Source organism: Alosa pseudoharengus, unplaced genomic scaffold (genome assembly GCF_046254945.1).
Source record: "Alosa pseudoharengus isolate Yale_2024_CS ecotype anadromous, Long Island Sound unplaced genomic scaffold, YU_APseudo_1.1 YU_APseudo_1.1_scf_7, whole genome shotgun sequence".
Classification (NCBI taxonomy): Eukaryota; Metazoa; Chordata; class Actinopteri; order Clupeiformes; family Clupeidae; genus Alosa; species Alosa pseudoharengus.
The window spans coordinates 9,829,142-9,847,233 of NW_027468859.1; the positions used below are offsets into that span (position 1 = coordinate 9,829,142).

At 41.7% G+C, this 18,092-nt stretch overlaps 1 protein-coding gene across 1 annotated transcript; it reads right to left on the reverse strand.

Annotated features, from left to right (window-relative positions):
* Positions 1–441: 441 nt before the first annotated feature.
* On the reverse strand, positions 442–13,004 carry LOC143109572 (protein LBH). Its single transcript, XM_076272343.1, has 4 exons — positions 12,824–13,004; positions 6,459–6,557; positions 2,361–2,532; positions 442–1,548 (listed from the first exon to the last, which is right to left on the reverse strand). Exons 2-4 carry the CDS (start codon positions 6,543–6,545, stop codon positions 1,475–1,477), a joined length of 333 nt encoding a protein of 110 aa, XP_076128458.1. The 5' UTR covers positions 6,546–6,557; positions 12,824–13,004; the 3' UTR covers positions 442–1,474.
* Between the last annotated feature and the right edge of the window lie 5,088 nt (positions 13,005–18,092).

An 18,092-nucleotide genomic window follows, 5' to 3' on the forward strand; every position in this document is an offset into this window, starting at 1 on the left:
GGCCCCCCCTGACGCCGACGCTGTGTTAAGCCCACATACACAATGTGATTGGCCTTATCGAAGTTTCATTTTTCCAGCTCGTCAGCCAACGGAGAGTTGCTAGACTACCCTGGCAGCAAACTACATTTGCTGCCGCTAGGGTGCATCTAGATTTCTAGGCTAACTCCAGATATTAAATGGAAAAAAGAGTAGTTGACAGGAATAGGAATGCCAACCCCACTGTTTTTAATTTTTTGGCCATTGCTATTTGGTGCTCTTGCCTATTTAATCAGGACAAGAAGATAACTTAAGAGCATAACTTGGAGATGTAGAGAGAAAGACTTGGTGTGCTGATGGCTGACAGCAAAAAGCTTTCAGCATTTTTTCAGTTTGCTGTGAGATATAGTTGCAAGGTTGTTGAGAGAGACATACAAATGTAACAATGACTCTGTCGGAGAAGCAGGAATTTATACAAATCTCAAAATATTTTACAGGCAAGCAGCCGCACAAAAAAACAGTGTTGTACTGTACGATGGTTACAGGGACTCTATACAAACACAAAGGGAGAATTGCAATGGAAACATCCTCAATAGCATCTGACAGTTATTACAGCCAGATTGGTCCCACACCAAGACCAGACTCAAGCCAGAATCAGAAATAAAAAATTACAAATTTTTGAAAATGTCCGGGGATGTGTATACAGGGGCCTTACTGCTTGGCTACATCGGGTGTGCAACTGAAGTATTCCGTTCGTGGAGTCTAAAACTAGTTTTTAGAAGACTGGTCTAATCTTTCCGAATGAACGCACTGCACTCACCCCACAGTGTAGCCCAGCTGTTACAATGTAATAGAATTCTTAACACCTTCAGGAGCTAATCCATGGTGACATCATCGTAAATATTTACAGAATCAAAATCATACTGTATCTATTATTTGTTTTGAAATAGATTGAACCCATCTTAACTACATGAACAATATTTATATATTATCTTACAGTTCCCCTATATAAAGGCAAAAACTGATATACATAGACTATTTGCAGTCAAACTGACATATATAAAACACAATTTAAACCCATATTCCTGAAAACTACCATTGTTTCTAATACAAGTTGAAAGGTTTAGACTTTGGTCAAAAAATAAACTACACATGATCAGTTTTATACATATATGCCAGTATATCTTTACATGAATAACTGAGTTTTAAAATGCACACTAGAGGACCGTCGTTATTCAAAAAATGAAAGAGAAAACAATCCAAAACTGACGACTCGATCACAGTAGCAGGCTACTTCTAGTGTTTGGCACAGGTGAGCTATTTCAGTAAAGTCAGTCAGCAGTCCAGTCCAATGAGGTGGAGGTTCCCCTTGAAGTAAGCGGTTCTTGTGCCAACACTGGGTGGGGACTAATCAAAGCCCCGCCTCTGCCACACCGCCCGTCTCTCAGAGACATTCACAGTGAAACGCTGGTGCCTGATTGGTGCCAACTTCTGTCTGTCAGTTTGAAGCCCCACCTATCTCTCTGTCTTCTTCCTCCTCATTTTCCTCTGTATCACCTGGCTGCTCCTCACCTGTAAGAATCTCAACATTAACTTCTTGTACTTTTACCAAAATAACTGTAATAAAAGTATTTACATCATAACAGAAAGAACATAACATAACATATTTATAACATTTAGGGGTGTATCAAATGAGTTACCATTCAGACCTGTGTACAATCTAAATGTAATCAGAGTTGTAAAAATTGCATTCTTTCATAAAGTCAATGTCAAATTAAAAAGTCCTCCATGCAGAGGTGACAAGACAAGACAGACTCAATATGACACACCCCAACATAATCACAAACCTAATAGACAATCACATCGCTAAGCATTACACAGTATTTTACACAAACAAACATAGCAACATAACATAAGACAGAGGTTGAACACTATTGTTTCTGCAACTGATTATTTTTATTTTTCACCAACAAGACAGAACTGCTAATAAACAGTGCATACAGCAATTTCCTGTGTATTAGCCGCATTGAGTATAAGCTGCCGGACAGTGTTTTATGCAAGTTAAAAGAAACGAAACCATATTAATACCATATTAACTGCCCCTGTGTATTAACCTCATAGCTGAAGAAATTTTGCAAAATCAATGTATAAGCCGCGGCTAATAGTTGGGAAATTACGGTATCTACGGCTAACATGTACTGTTACAGTTACAGATGCAGCCATCTTGGAAATGCGAATTGGGGTGCTCAGGGTTTGAACGAGCTGACAAGTAGAAATTACGACTTCAAGGGACATTCCATTTGGAACTGGGAAAAACGAGGACAAATGGAACACACCAATAGCATACAAAACTGTATGTGACAACTGCCACTTGGAGCTCTGACCTGCGGTGTTGACCGAAGGCACCTGGGGGTCCTCGTCTCCGGAGCTCATCTCGTCCTCCGGGGGCCAGCGGAGCTCCCCACTCTCTACCTCCCCCCCCTCGGTGGGCTCCACCACGATAGACGGTAGCCGCTTGGACAGCTTGGGGAAACGCTCGTGGGAGTCCGGAAAGATCTGGAACAAACACACAACAACCCTGGGGTTTACTTTATTAAGCAAACAGTTATTGTGTGCACATCCCACCTTCTGGCAGGTGCAGGACAAAAGAAAACTTACTCAATTGAAAAAATATAATGTCCGCAACACTGCTTTTGACTCCCATATATTTAATGCACAACAGGCAACGTTTCGACCCAGCTGGGTCTTCTTCAGGCGCTGAAGAAGACCCAGCTGGGTCGAAACGTTGCCTGTTGTGCATTAAATATATGGGAGTCAAAAGCAGTGTTGCGGACATTATATTTTTTCAATTTTTTACTTTATTAACACTGAAGTGTAGAGGTGTACGCCTGACGAAGACCTGAGTGGTCGAAACGCTGTGTATCATCATCCACCATTAAACTGGGAGCTTTAGATACAGTGTGCGGATATCTCTTCTTGTGTTCTACTTTATTAACACTCTCAAGGTGTCACAGCTGGAGTGAGGTGATTGGTTCCATGGTTCCGGAAACCATGGTGATATGAAAGCCTGCATAGGATGGCACAGGTGTACACCTGGCACATGGGTGTTGCACAGCACTTATCATCTGTTTTCAAATTAAGTTGGAGGTTGATTTAAATTAACACAGCGGTGTGTGTGTGTGTATGTGTGTGTGTGTGCGTGCGTGTGTGTGTGTGCGCGACTGCGCGTGCATGTGCGTATGTGTGCATGTGTGGTGTTGAAACTATTACGGTCACACTTCACTTGAATAATCCCCCTTAGGCTATCTACAGATGCTCAGATTGTCAACTAATTGTTAACTTCATCTGGTTTACGACATTGCACTGTGCATAATTCAGAGGGCACTGTTCCCACTTATTTTGGCCTAATATCAAATGCTTGACCTCTTTAGAAAAAGTTGAGACCCTGTAGCTTCTTAGGAAATAATCAGAATACAGAGGCTAGAATAGTGTTTTTTTTTTTCTACAGGGTTGCACACAACATTCCTGCCCTCTAAGTCACTTGAGTCACTTGAGAAACACAACTGAGCCCTAGCACCAGGTCTTGTGAAGCTGTGTGTAAAAGTAGATCAATACAGAAGAAAACATTAGTAGTTTACAATTATTTGTAAAGATATGTCCATGCATTTTGTAAAATGCCATATGGAGACTCCACATAGGACTTTTGGTTACCCAAAATGCATACTGACAATAAAAGGCTTACTGTATATAAACCCCTTGGAGTAGAAGCATGACCATGGTCTCCAATGAAAGGTAACACTTTGAAGTTTCTTGTTGGTATTTGGATTGTATGTGAGGGGTTCTGATATAGAACGACTACACAAAATATGGAATAATTACACAAAAGTCTCTATTTTTGCATTTTTTTGTTGGTTCAATGGGTGTGTATACAATGGACTATACATCTGCACAACTTATACTGGATAAAACAACATGAATATTATATTTCTATGGATTCTTATGGATATTTCAAGACCCAATATGCTGCATCTACACATTGCTAATGATATACACACTGGCTAGGTATATATATATTCTTTTGATCCCGTGAGGGAAAGGCAGGTAGGGAAGCACAAAAGGCAGAGGAGGGGGAGGGGGCATTTTTGATTCAATTTAATTGAGACATAGTAAGATTAATTTGACAATGTAAAGCACTATACAGATTGTAGATGAAAAAAAGTTGTCATGTATGGATTCCCAAGAGTCCAAGCTTTCAAATGGTGTATAGTTAGGGGATCGTTTTGGTTAAGGTGATATTCAGTAATTGTTCAACAACAATTTTACGTAACTGTACAACACTTATCTGTTTTCAAATATTTTTCTTGACTTCAAATGTTCACTCTACTTCTCTACATTGACATCACTGCCCCCCCCCCCCAAAAAAAACAACAGCAACAACAATATATTATCTAATCATAAGATCCTGTAAGGCCTGACTCACTGCAGCGCTCCCGACTGCTCCATGCGCGTCCACTCTAGTCCTGCATGGCTTCCCCAGAATATTAAAAACACCTGTGACTGATCAGTAATTAGTTCTTCCTCTATAAAAGGACTCTATCTGTTGATTCACCGTCAGGTATTGTTTGTACAAACTTTCCTGAGCCTTGTAAATATGTATTCTTGTGAGCCTGTTATCTAAGTTTGGCCTGATCTGCCTGTCTCAACCGTTGGCCTGTTGGATTACGTTTGGAGTGTTCACCTGTCTATTGGATTCTCTGTACTTTCTACTAAAACTCATATAAAAAAATAACACCTGCACTTAAGTCTGGGGCTTTATTCATCACAGTCAGTGTGACCTTCATATTTTTGAATAAAGTCAATCAGACCAAAACGTTGGGTGGACTGATTCATATTAATGGAGAAAAAAAAATTGACTTATTCGTATGCATCAAGCTGTTCAGAACAGTCTTGTTAACGTTAGAAGTCAACATTCATCAAACGTCTTCTTAGCCTTGACAGCTTGGCCTTGTGTGATAAATACTGTTATGGTACTGCTGACATATTCCATGCAGGATCCAAACCTGTCCAAATAGCTGTTATTATGATCAGAAAGCCACTCTGCCCCTTGAGAGAGTACAAGCTGAATGTAAAATGGTGAATTTGCCTCCTGCTATTCATCAGACTGCAGTCAATTGCAGTGCCCTGTTTGAGGTCTGTCTTTGAAGTAACTCATATAGTGAGTCCAATTGTTTCTAAAATATGGTGTGTGTGTGTGTGTGTGTGTGTGTGTGTGTGTGTGTGTGTGTGTGTGTATGTGTATGTGTGTGCATGCGTGCATGTGCGACTGTTTGTGTGTGTGTGTGTGTGTGTGTGTGTGTGTGTGTGGGTGAGCATAATGTGTGTGTGTGCGTGCGTGTGTGTGTGCATGTTTATGCACGTGTGTATGCATCCACCTGAGGAATAAGGTGTATGTGTTTGGATGAGAGGCAGTGTGTGTGTTTGCACATTCTCTGTCTGTCGGGTGTGAATGAGGCTAGACATCCCATAATCCTCTGGGCCTTCATTCAGTCACCCCGTAATGGCGGAGCTCATCTTTTGGCAGACAAAAATAATGGCCATCATTTCCGGAAAAAAGATTGCAACCTTTTCAAGCCTGCGCCGAAAACCGAAAGAGACATATGCTTTCATTCCTCTCTATATAACCTAGAGTGATATGAGATTGGCTTTTTGTGTATGTTTGTGTGTGTGTGTGTGTGTGTGTGTGTGTGTGTGTGTGTGTGTGTGTGTGTGTGTGTGTGGTGTGTGGGTGGGGGGGCGGTGAAGTGGGAGAAAGATTGAGGGAGGAAAAGAGAGACAGATAAAAAAAGAGGGAGAGAATGTTTATGGGGTTTATGGGGTTTATGGCCAAAGACACAACAACAGAGATAGAGAAATTAAAGGAACAGGAATCGGACTGAAGAGATGAGCTGTTGCTCAGAACTAGATGTGTCTGGACGTGGAGTGATGGAGGGACATTTACAGCTGTAGAGGAGAGGAGGTGGGGATGGGGGAAGGGTCCCTACAGCTTCTTATAAAGGGGTGTGTGTGTGTGTGTGTGTGTGTGCGTGTGTGTGTGTGTGTGCGTGCGTGTATGTGTGTGTGTGTGTGTGTGTGTGTGTGTGTGTGTGTTTGTCTATGTGTACAAATGTGGCTGTCCTGGTGTCTACAGTTTATGAGTGAGTTGGTGTGCATGTGCCTGTGCGTGTATATGTGTGTGTGTGAGTGTGTGCGTGCATACGTGCATGGACGTTTGAAAGGACAATTACAGGTGAAAAGTAGTTTGTATGAGTAAGTTTGTGCTTGATCTTGTGTGTTGGTGTGAAAGAGAGAGAGAGAGAGAGAGAGAGAGAGAGAGAGAGAGAGAGAGAGAGAAAGAATGTGGTGTACAGTTCACCAGTGACCCTGGCTCTTCCAGCTCCAATCCCTGCTGTTGCCTATAACCCAACAGCCCATAATAATCTCACCTGAAATGAGATGCTTTGGTCTCCCTGGGCGCCTGCAACTCCAAAGTCCCCCACCGCCGACTCACAGGTGTTCATCACCTCAGTCATGATGTGTCGTCTCTAAGTGAACAAAAGGACGACAAACAAGAAGATGAAAAATGACTCCATGTCACCCCGGACGACACTACTGCCACCGTTACAGATCAGATAGAACAAGCAACTCTGCAGGACCATCTCAATTAACAACATGAGTCACTGAACAATTTTTGTCATTTAACGCCCACTTCACGTCAGTTTCTGCAACTTCAGAGTTCATTGTACATGTATCTGTGGTCTTGTCTCAGGTTTGTGAACAAGATATCAAATAAGAACTTGCAAAAACAAGATTGCCATGACCTTTACCAGTATAGAGTGCATTTAGAGCAGTTTAGATTAAACATCTGTTTTTTTAAAGCCCCCCCCCCCCTTAATCTTCTTCATTTTGATATATGTAAAATGGCATGTTAGTTTAAGTTGCATCTGAAACACATCCTATCACATCTGTAGGTATACTTCTTGAACAGTGATTCTGAGATGACCAAAACCCAACCCTGGCTTGTAGTTTGTGGGACTACAGATGTAAACTAGAAATGCAATTCCGAGGAATTACACGAGGGGATGCAGTCTGCTGGTTAGGGTGTTGGTGAGGCTGTTGAGCTTGCTGCTAGCTGGGTGGTAGGGTAATTGTGATAACCTGCAAAGGTGCTTTTGGAGTAACCAAATTTGAATCTTGTGTGACATGGCATTCTTGAGATATCATACTCAAGGTGTTTTTGACCTTGACATTTGACCTTCAACCTCCAACTTCAACTCACTTCATCTTTGAGTCCATAAAAACACTCGTACCAAATTTGAAGCATGTACGTGAAGCCGTTCTGGAGATATACTGCTGAATGCATGAGATATGGCTGGGACTTTTATTTTGACACACAGGAAACACTTAACAGGATGTGTAGTTCAGGTAGAGCTAGATTGTATGCTTAGAAGCTGAGACAGTTGAATTCCTCACATGTGACACCTGTGCCAGTGTTCTGATTAGCCTGGGAACTGCTCTGAGAACTACTTAACGAGCGCAGCTGGCTCTATTATGACATCACAGCCCCCATTCAAGTCTATGGGGGAAAAATACACTTTTAATTACAAATATCTCAAAAAGTATAAACTTCTCAAAAATGAAAAACGGATAGGACGGTAAAGCCTTGGAAGATCTACGGAACGGTGTTTGAACCAAATTTGTACGTTAAGCGGTTTAAGCTGAATAGCGCGCACAAAAAGGTAAAAAGAAAAATAATAATAAGAAGAAGTTTTCGGATTTCAATAGAGGGGATGCATCCCCTCTAATTAGCCCAAGGCTAACTCTGGTGCAATGCATCAAATGTTTACATTAATGTTTTAATTGCACACTGTCCCTTACAAATAAATTGAAATTGAATTGAATTTTTGAGTTTGTTCCACTTCACTGGTCTTTAAGAATATAGATGGAAATTACCAAATGTTCTTCCCACAGCATGATTTTCCTTTGACAGCTTCCTTTTTTTAAAACATATTCAGCGATTTTTATAAAGAATTGTCCTTGAAGCTTGGCCTTATCAGAGATGCTCTTCCTGTATATATTCATTTATTATGTCATTCATCACTACAAAATGTTCAGGCATGAGTGTACAGAAGTATTTAACAGAAATTTGTATGGCTTTTTTTTTCAAATTATATTTTACAGAATCATTTGTTAGTGTTAGCCTATTATATGTTGTGAGTGTTAATTAATTATACTCTACTGTGTAGACTTACATATTAGCATCTATTCTAAAAGAAATCAGAAAAGAGTACACTTTATATACCAGGCTGCACAGATGTATTCACGGTAGTAACTTAGACTTAAAAAGGCAGTTCCAACCAACATAACACAACTGGGCGGACCTACATATCCCTCCTCCAACTTTCCCCACTGTTCAGGTTATTCCCAGCTGCATCATCTGTTGAAAAGTTGTTATTTAGATTATGTTCAATTCAATATATGTTTTTCAAAACAAAGTTTAGATTGAACCCTCAGAATGATTGACAGCTATCACTCACCCCTCTTCCGCTTCTAGGTGATATAAAGCCTGCTTACCTGCCCACTACATCACACACTCTGCCTTTCACCTCCTCCCTATTCTACTCCATTTCAGTAGTAGCTCTAAGCTCTCACTGCCCCTCATCCATAGGGAGTGTCAGTGGACATCACTAACAACAACACATTACATTTATATAGCGCTTTTCTCGACGCTCAAAGCGCGTCACATGGAAGGGGGGGGGGGCATCACTAGCAACCACCACCAATGTGTAGCACCCACCTGGGTGATGCACGGCAGCCATTATGCACCAAAACACTCACCACACACCAGCTTGAGGTGGAGAGTGAGGGAGTGAATGAGCCAATTACAGTGGGGGATGATTAGGGGGCCAGATTGAATGAGCCAGGTTGGGAATTTAGCCAGGACACCAGGGAACCAGGGAACCCCCTACTCTTTTGCGATAAGTGCCATTGGATCTTTAATGACCACAGTGAGTCAGGACCTCGGTTTAACATCTCATCCAAAGGATGGCATCTCCTACAGTGCAGTGTCCCCGTCACGGCACTGGGGCATTGGGATCGATCTTTTTGGCCAGAGGGAAGAGAGTCACCTACTGGCCACCCAACAACACCACTTCCAGCAGCAACCTAGTTTTCCAAGTAGGTCTCCCATCCAAGTACTAACCAGGCCCACACCTGCTTAGCTTCAGTAATTAAGCTAAGCCAAGGTATCCGTTGGCCTGGCTGCTGGCCAAAGCACACAAGATTTACACATGCATTCCAGGACCACGGCTAGCTACCAAGCCAGACATGCCTGTCTGAGTGTATGTGTGTGTGTGTGTGTGTGTGTGTGTGTGTGTGTGTGTGTGTGTGTGTGTGTGTGCACTCAACATCAAGTGTATGTGCACTCAATATCAACACTCCTATGGGTGAACAAGTAAAACAGATATAGATTACAGCTATACGTTGTTAATGTCTGTCTGACCGTCCTATGTGTGAGGTACCGCTCTACTAAACTATGCGCATCTCCCATCTGTGCACCTGCAACAGGTTCCTGGTGAGCTCTATGAGGCACCATTTGCTTCTGCTCTGCCCACTGCTGACTTTGAATTAGATGCTGTGGCATTGAAAATGTCACTTGTTCTCTGCTTGCACCTTTATTCATGTATCTATTTATTTGTTTATTTATTGATTGATTGAAGTATATTTTAGGCTTGCTGGCCTTTATTCAGGTTTGTGAAGAGTGACAGGAAGCAAGCGGGAGAGGGAGACAGTAAGCCCGGGAAATGACCGTGGGTTGGATTCGAACCCGGTCCCCATGGGCACTTAGACCCAAGTGTGTGTGTGTGTGTGTGTGTGTGTGTGTGTGTGTGTGTGTGTGTGTGTCTGTGTGTGTGTGTGTGTGTGTGTGTGTGTTTGTGTGTGTGTGTGTCACAGCTCCCCCAGCTTGCATCATTATTAAAATACATACATTCTCTATGTGCTCCAGTGACCTATTCTGTTTTGCTATCCTGATATTTAGCTGCTGGTCTCTTCCTATTCATTTTAATGGAAGCATGAGGAGCTGCTGGAAGCTGGATGCTATGATGGCTGCCGCGTGGAGAGACTTGGCTGCACCTGTATCCGCCTACTCCCCACCTCTGTGCTACACAATAAGACCAGGGCTGACTGCCTCACTGATTCCAACAGCACTGCTAAATAAGTTCTCCTGCTGCGCCCCTACAAAGCCATGGTGGGAGGTTGGAAATGAGGCTGATGTCCATTCATGTAAGTGCTATTTTCTACTGGTAGTGTGAAGGCTGTGGACCTGAGGTCCAGTCAGTGTTGTGTGCCATGCATGATGCAGGGGGAGATCGATTGTTTGAAGCAGTGGTGAACCAGATTGCATTCTCACTCCTAATGGGCTTTTTGTTTACGTCTCTCGCATTTTGTACGTGTGTCATACTCACATTATACACTCACAGCGTGGACCAGGAAGTGGACATCAGAAAACAACTCCCACTGGTTCAAGTTCAATGGTTGAATACAATGATTTCCCCTGTTTGTGTGCCCTACAATATAGTAAAGGGCATGAACTTAGCGAATGTTTCTGGGTCATTATCAGTTCTTAACCGTACGAGGGTGGAAAGTTATTTGACCACCAGAGGTGCATTGCACAGTGTTGCATGACTTTTTGGCCTTTTCCTCCTGCTCAGTATTTGCACACCGGATCACTCCTAAAAATTGTGGGCCATATGAAAGCATGTGATGTAGGGCAGCCCAACACCCCCAATGGCCCTGCCTGTGCATCTGTCACACATGCACACTTGTGAAGGCACAAACTACCTACTGTAGCCTATCTCAGAATGGTTTTAATGGGCACCTCAACAGAACCAGAGACTGTGATGGTTTGAAAAATACTGTTAGTTAAGTGATGACAAAGGTCTGGCTCTCCAAAACGAAACTAAACTATCATTACACTCTATGTTAATATTGCTGTAAGCACTAGAATACACATATTCCTTTTGCAGAGTGGACTTTCCTCACAGGAAAGGGTCGCTTAGGACACTTTCATCTTGAGTGAAGATGAAACAACAGCAAGACACTATTAGACAGTTCCATTATCACAGGAGCAGGGTGTCAATTAAACAGAACTCTCTACCATCACTGAGGTTGTAGCTGAGGGGACTATTCCCGGTCTTAGTGGCAGCTGCGGAGCAAATACAATCTTGTTACAATGAAAAAACCTTCTCAGTCAATGCATCAGGCAAGTTGGTGAGTTGTATTAACAAAAATACGCATTCATGTTGAGATACTGAAGGCCGGCATCACAGATCTCCATAAAGTAATGCGCTTAGCTTTGTGTTCGCTCTCTCTTGAGGCAAATAGCCTAACACTAATTATGCACAAGGATTATTTTGATGTTAGCAGCCAAAACACATCCACTCGAGTCCTTGTTAGCACACGAGCCCTTTCAATGCTAAAGGAGCGTATGCTAACAAGAACTGCCTTGACAAAAGATCATGTAAGCGCGTGATAAAAAGACTGTGCATGGCCCTGGTGTCTATTATGGTCACACACAAGCGCGAGGCGCATAATTTCACCAGTGGACGGCCAATTAACGGCTTAATTTGCTCATGAAAATATGTCCAGAAAGACACATCTCACACACACGACGGTGGATGTGTAGACTAAACTTTACTGTGAAGAGGAGGAAACGCACAGGCTCTTACCTCTCATAAATGTATTGGGTCATGCAAATTTGGAGAGCAGGGAGTGTAGAATTTGCCTACAGCTTATTTCCATCAACAAAGAGAATGGACTGCGAAAGATTGAATGAAACAAACCTCCCAATGACTACAGTCTAGTTAAAGAAAGGCTCAGTGGCCAGCATCACTCAGTGGCCAACTACACTGTGGAGACAAAAAATAATGTAGCCTACAGATATTGTGATCATAATTAATATGGGAATGGGCGAGGTAATGGAAACCGGCTGTTTCAGTATGGAAACTAATATTCAAATCCAGGAAAATTACTGATAGCATGCCATGAGCCAAGCTTCTGTGTGGTCACGAGCTGATTCTCTGCGAGTACAAACCGCCGCTTATAGACAGTTGTGCGCCCTGGTGTGCATGATGCGCATAGTAGCCTAGTGTGGATCGATGGAGTAGGCCAATGCATTTAGTGTGAGATGCCATGCAGAAAACGAGAATTTGCTTTACTTGAAAGGAAAACGAAAAGACCATTTCCTCTGCTGAGTCCATTTCATGATGAAATCATTAACATAGGGCTACACAATTAATGAATTAGAACAATGAGGGGGGGGGCTTAAATTAATTGGTGCCCACTGAATTCATGCAAATAGGCCTGCGGCATTGTCTAAATGTAAATTAAAAAAGCAATAGGTTACTGTATCGGCCAATTTAATATAGTTAGTCAATCTATTGCACTTAAGTGTGCGCTCTTATAACGCGGCACAGCACAGTGGTCAACTGTTGTTGAGTGAGCCGATCTGTCAGTGAAACAGCCTGAATGTACACACACGTCGTCACGAAATTTCAGTTGTCACCGCAGAAGAAAACCAGATAAAAAATAAGGCATGTAGGCGAAGCTTGGAACTTGAAGCTTAGAGACGAGTCATAACCTGTCTCTGGCTAGTGATGGAAGTTCATTAAAACTTATCTTTCTGCAATTTACGGTTAGACAGTTCTTTTGTTATTTTTATGTGAGTGAGTAGCCCATGATTCTGAAAATCCTTCTGCAACGTTCGCAACATTAGAAACGAATTAGAAACTCCAATCCAAACAAGTCTTACCTCAATTTGGACAGCTATCAGTCGTGGTCTTGGTCGTGCAGCAGGTAGTCCTGTAACAAAAGCTTGAGAGCGTGCGTTTTCAAGCTCGAGACGCGTCCCTTCTCCCAGTGTCCGTGCGCTCGGTAAAGTTGGTGCGGCTGTTGTAGTCTCTCTCACTCTCCCACAAAATGACAAGATCAGCAAGAGCCTCAGTGTGGATAGTGTGGCTGCATGTGCGTGCCTGTGTGTGTGTGTGTGTGAGAGAGAGAGAGAGCGAGTGAGTGAGTGAGAGAGAGAAAGAGAGAGAGAGAGAGACAGACAGAGGGGGAGAAAGGATGTCTATCCTAAAATATCTTATTCAACAATGAAGCACATATGGCAATTTCAAGTTATTTTAGTCGGCTGTTGGTAGTCTGTGCTTGTTAATTCTGTGCTTGTTAATTGACCAGTCTGTGAAGTAGCATAAATCGGATGAGACATATTTAATTTGAGATTGGTAATATAGTAACACGACCATATTAGTTTAGCCTATAATAAAAATTTATTTTGACACCATTTTGCTTTTTTTTCTTGGTTTCTTTCCATATGACATTAAACAAGTAGCATTGCTTATGAATAACTTATATTTATATTTAATAATTACCATTACCTCCACTACAAACAATACCACCATCATCATCATCACCATCATCATTAGTAGGTATAGTCAGTCTCTCCAAAGGGCTTGCTCACTGCTGCTTTTCATTCAAATTCATTCAAATGCTAGTCATTAAGTGCTGTTCACCACAAAATGTTACAAGACAGCAAGCAACTAGGCTAAACAGAGGCGCCCTAATGTTTTCAAGTGACATCAGATCTAAGTTTAGCATGGCTCTCCGAGTGACAGGGACCGTTGCCAAGTGGAACATTTTCACCTAATAAACACCATTACATGCAACCCTTCCAGTGGTTTGCGGGCCAAGGAAAGTCTCTGATTTATTCCTTCCCTGTGCATTATTGATGAGAGAAAGCATGCATTTTTAATGGCCACTCATCGATCACATTACAGTGACAGGGGCGACCAAGGAATGCAGCCTCACCGTCTGTGCGTGGCCGACTTGAGTTCACCACCTGTTAACCGTGTGTCGGCCTACCATGACACTCACGGGTAAATTGCTCGCCATTGTTAAGCTCAGCTCTGTGAGGTCGTGCTGACTTCTATTCAGAAGCTCATAGTGCATGGCCTATGCTTACATTTACAGTCGTTCGACCAGGATAGGAATGGATGTGAAAGGAGCAGGCTTCACTCAGCCTTTTTACAATTGCTGGACCGAACAGAAAAGAAAAAGCCACATTGTGTCTAAATGTACTCTTTTATTATTGCACATGTTACTGTGGGCCACGACCAACTACCGGTACTTGTTTTAAGCAATGAGGTTTTTTTTTTCATCCAGCCATTTGGGCCATTGACTTGTCTTTCCTGTCTTGACTGTCATGGTTTGGCATTGACCTCTCCTCCTAATGCCATTAAACTCACGTCCTTTACTCCATCTGACCAAATCACATGTGTCAAAGAGGGTAGCAGATGGATGCAACCTGAGGATTTAACTCTCTCAAATACACAGTATTTATGTATGTCATCATGTGTACTTTTTGACATGAGGTTTTTGATTCGCCACATACGTCTTTTAACAACTCATAAACATGAAAATGGGATCACAAACAATAACAAATCCAACATATTATTTGTAAAAGTTGTTCTTACACTTCTGCGGAGTAATTTGGTTTGTGGTTACATTACATTACATTTCTAAAATATGCATTGGGTAGGATTCTGCTTATGCTGGCATGAGCTGACTTGAATCATAGACTGCTCACAATGCATCTCTTTTCCATGGAGGAGAAACCAAGGCAAATAGGTCAAATGTCAAGGTCAACAGTTTCAAAGCACCTCTGGCCCTGCCCCTTATACATACCCATCAACTCCTGCTCCCATTGGCCGAGGCAGTTCTCTGATGTCACAGTGGGTAACCAGAGAGAGGAGATGGATCCATTCATCGGGACACTCCAGGTGATGGATCCACTTTCCACGTTTCCATAAAAAGACTTGACTCCTGCTCTTGGCAGGTGGATTTTTCCAAGGTCTCATTAGCTTGGCTTCTAATGGTGTCCATTTTGACATGCATGCCTGTAAATCATTGAACACAGACCTACTGTGTCCCTTACGCCTGTGTATTGATGACACTCGTCATGAGCAGTGGAACAGGTGTCCTTTTTACTTAGTTTTGTCTTGCATAGGTCTACATGTTGTTTTACTCTAATACCTTGACTGTGAAATATAAGGACTTTTACAACTGTGTTTATGTTTTTTCATATGGTTGTCAAAAAATCCTCTGTCCAGTTATCTTATATATTCGAGTGTGTTCACTTAAAGTGTAAATGTCAGGTTAAATTCTTTTTTGGACAAATGAAGGGACATGAAGCAAGATAGTAGAGTAGTGATTTTTCTTAAAAAATCAACTTTAAATACAATAGAACAATATTTACAGATATTACACGGCTCTTCACGAGGCAAGTAGAACGCTCAATTGGCTTGAATGGGATTTCCCAAAGTTCTACGGTAAAATATTTTCATGTAATTACCGCTGCAAACATATAATTACCGCTGTCAATGGAAACAGAGTTTGTGCTTCTACTTCAGGTGTTTCATATCACTACGCAAGAACTGGAACTTCATTCAAAAGTGAAAGCAGACGGTTGATCAGCTGTGTTCTAAAGAATGTTTGATTCAAGTTCAATGTGTGTTGTTGCGAAATATGTTTCTCAGCAAATGCCACGATGAACGGTAACAAATAGGCTAGGCTATGTAGGCTAAAGTCATATCGTGGGAAGTTTATTATTTCGTTTTGGCAAGTAGCCGTGTAATAAGCGGGATAATGTATAGAACGCCGGTCATTATTGGGAAAATAAGTCCCTTCAGGGCGGAACAAGACCCCTCCGCTGCGCGTCGGGGTCCGGTTCGTCCTGTCGGGACTTATTTTCCCAATAATGACCGGCGTTCTATACATTATCCCTTGCTTATTTTTATAACTGAATTCATGAACATTCCAGGAAACATTCCAGACACAATGATGACCTCATAAGAGGGAGTCCAGCAAAGTTGGTCAAATAAAACACATGGGATAAGGAATCATACAGTAGGTTTTTTACACTGATGAGGCCAACTAATGTTAGCTATTAATTTGCTTAATTGATTCTATTTAACTTGTTGAACTGTATATGAAACTATGTGATGGAAAATGACACAACTGCCATTTTGAAGCCATGATACATACTAATAGTGATCCGATCCTACTCACACCCCTAATCAATTTCTGCCATGATTTACTTACATTTTGTAGCCTATTTGTCTTTACTTTGTCCCTGCCAGTCAGGCTCATGCTTATGAACCACTGGTAATGTCATAGAGGACATTTTTGGCCTTATCAGTGTAAAAGAAAATGCAGTTAAAACCCCTTCTCCCCTATGCTCAACTTTGCTGGAGTCCCTCTTATGAGGTCATCCAGGGAAGGATTACTGCACGGGCCTACCGGGCCCAGGCCCAGGGGCCCAAGGGGTCAGGGGGCCCTGAAGCCCAAGCTTTTGCATGGAATCATTGCCTCAATATCAACAAATCAGGATATAGGTTATGAATATGATTGAATTAAAGTATTGGCCATCCCCAAAATGCACCAAAATATACAGGAAATCACATCAAACAAATGTAAAAACACACACACATATGCAACAATTAGTGGGGGGCCCTTAATACATCAGTTCATAATCCATCCATGAGGTCATCACTGTGTAAATATTGTTCTATTGTAGGCTATTTAAAGTTTATTTTTCAAGAAAAATCACTACTCACTACTATCTCATCCCTTCATTTGTCAAAAATGTTTGATTGTCATAATTATAGTTGTGAGACTGCAACTTCTTCAAACAGCATATTATCAAGGCCCAGTGGGAAGTGGGTAAGAAGTTCAGCTATAATGTGAGAGAGAAATAGAATAAGTAAATGAGAGAGAGAGAGAGAGAGAGAGAGAGAGAGAGAGAGAGAGAGAGAGAGAGAGAGAGAGAGATTATGTTGGCTGTTAACCTTTCTGGAGCATTATGTTGCTGGTAAGCAGATTACAAGGATTGAAAAGGACAGGGGCAGGTCATTCAAAAAGGCTTTTATGATCATCAGATAATAAAAAGCTAAGCACAAGATTCACTGGCCTAGTCACCATGCTATATTCACTGGACTGGTCGCCAGGCTGTGCATGGTTCAGTTGATGAAACAAAGATATCTTACTGAAGGTCAGACTGTTTTTGCATTCAAAAGACATTTTAACAGTAATTGAAGCAAATGCCACACTCTTTTTGAAACACTTGTTTGGGGAGTCTGATCCAGTGATATCGCAGACAGAGGGATCTGTGTTCACTGCCTAGGTAATTCATTTGGTCAAAACTCAGTAAGTAGAAAGTCTATGACCTTCACAGCACACATTTTGTTGGAATGTTGGCAAACAAACATTTCACTAAAGTGGTAGATGATGCTAATGGGAATATTGATTTTCAACCTTGACATAACTGTTCCACTTGGATTGTTTTCCATATGCAATACCAGTTTGTGCTGTAGCATTCATACACATCTGAGTATACCAACTCAGCTGTACCAAACTCAAGGTTTAGGTAACATGGAGTGACCTCACCAACAAGGGTATATCTGTGGTGGAGGGTCTCAACTGATTGATGGGCACATTATAGACAGCTTGCACAGAATAACTCTTTATCACTAAAGGTAATTTTTTTAGGGATTTCTTCAGTTTTTACAGTACGCGTTGGGGTCAGGAGCCAAAACTGAAGGTTCACTGCTCCCTCTGGTGTGTAAAGCAAGTATTGTGCTGAAATAATTATCCTGAGCATCTCTAAGTGCTTAGAAAGTTGTTATTTCTTAAAATAACCTGAGCAAACTCCACTAAACAGTCGATTGCCTGTATGAGCTGTAATGCTTAGTTTATGTTTCAAAAGCAAATATTTATGCCAGTCCACATGCAATGCCATCAGAGTGAAAGGTTCCTAGGTTTTGACAAGATAGTCAAAATGCTATGCATGTTGTCAATATAATGGTTTAATCTGCAAACATCTCTTTTGTAAATGCACAAGGCTACAGTTTTTTGTGTTTGGCATGCATGTTTCAATTTCAACAGTAAACAGTATTATGTGGGAGTCAATCAATTACATGATTTATGTACACAATCAATTACATGATTTGCTGTTTGTACAC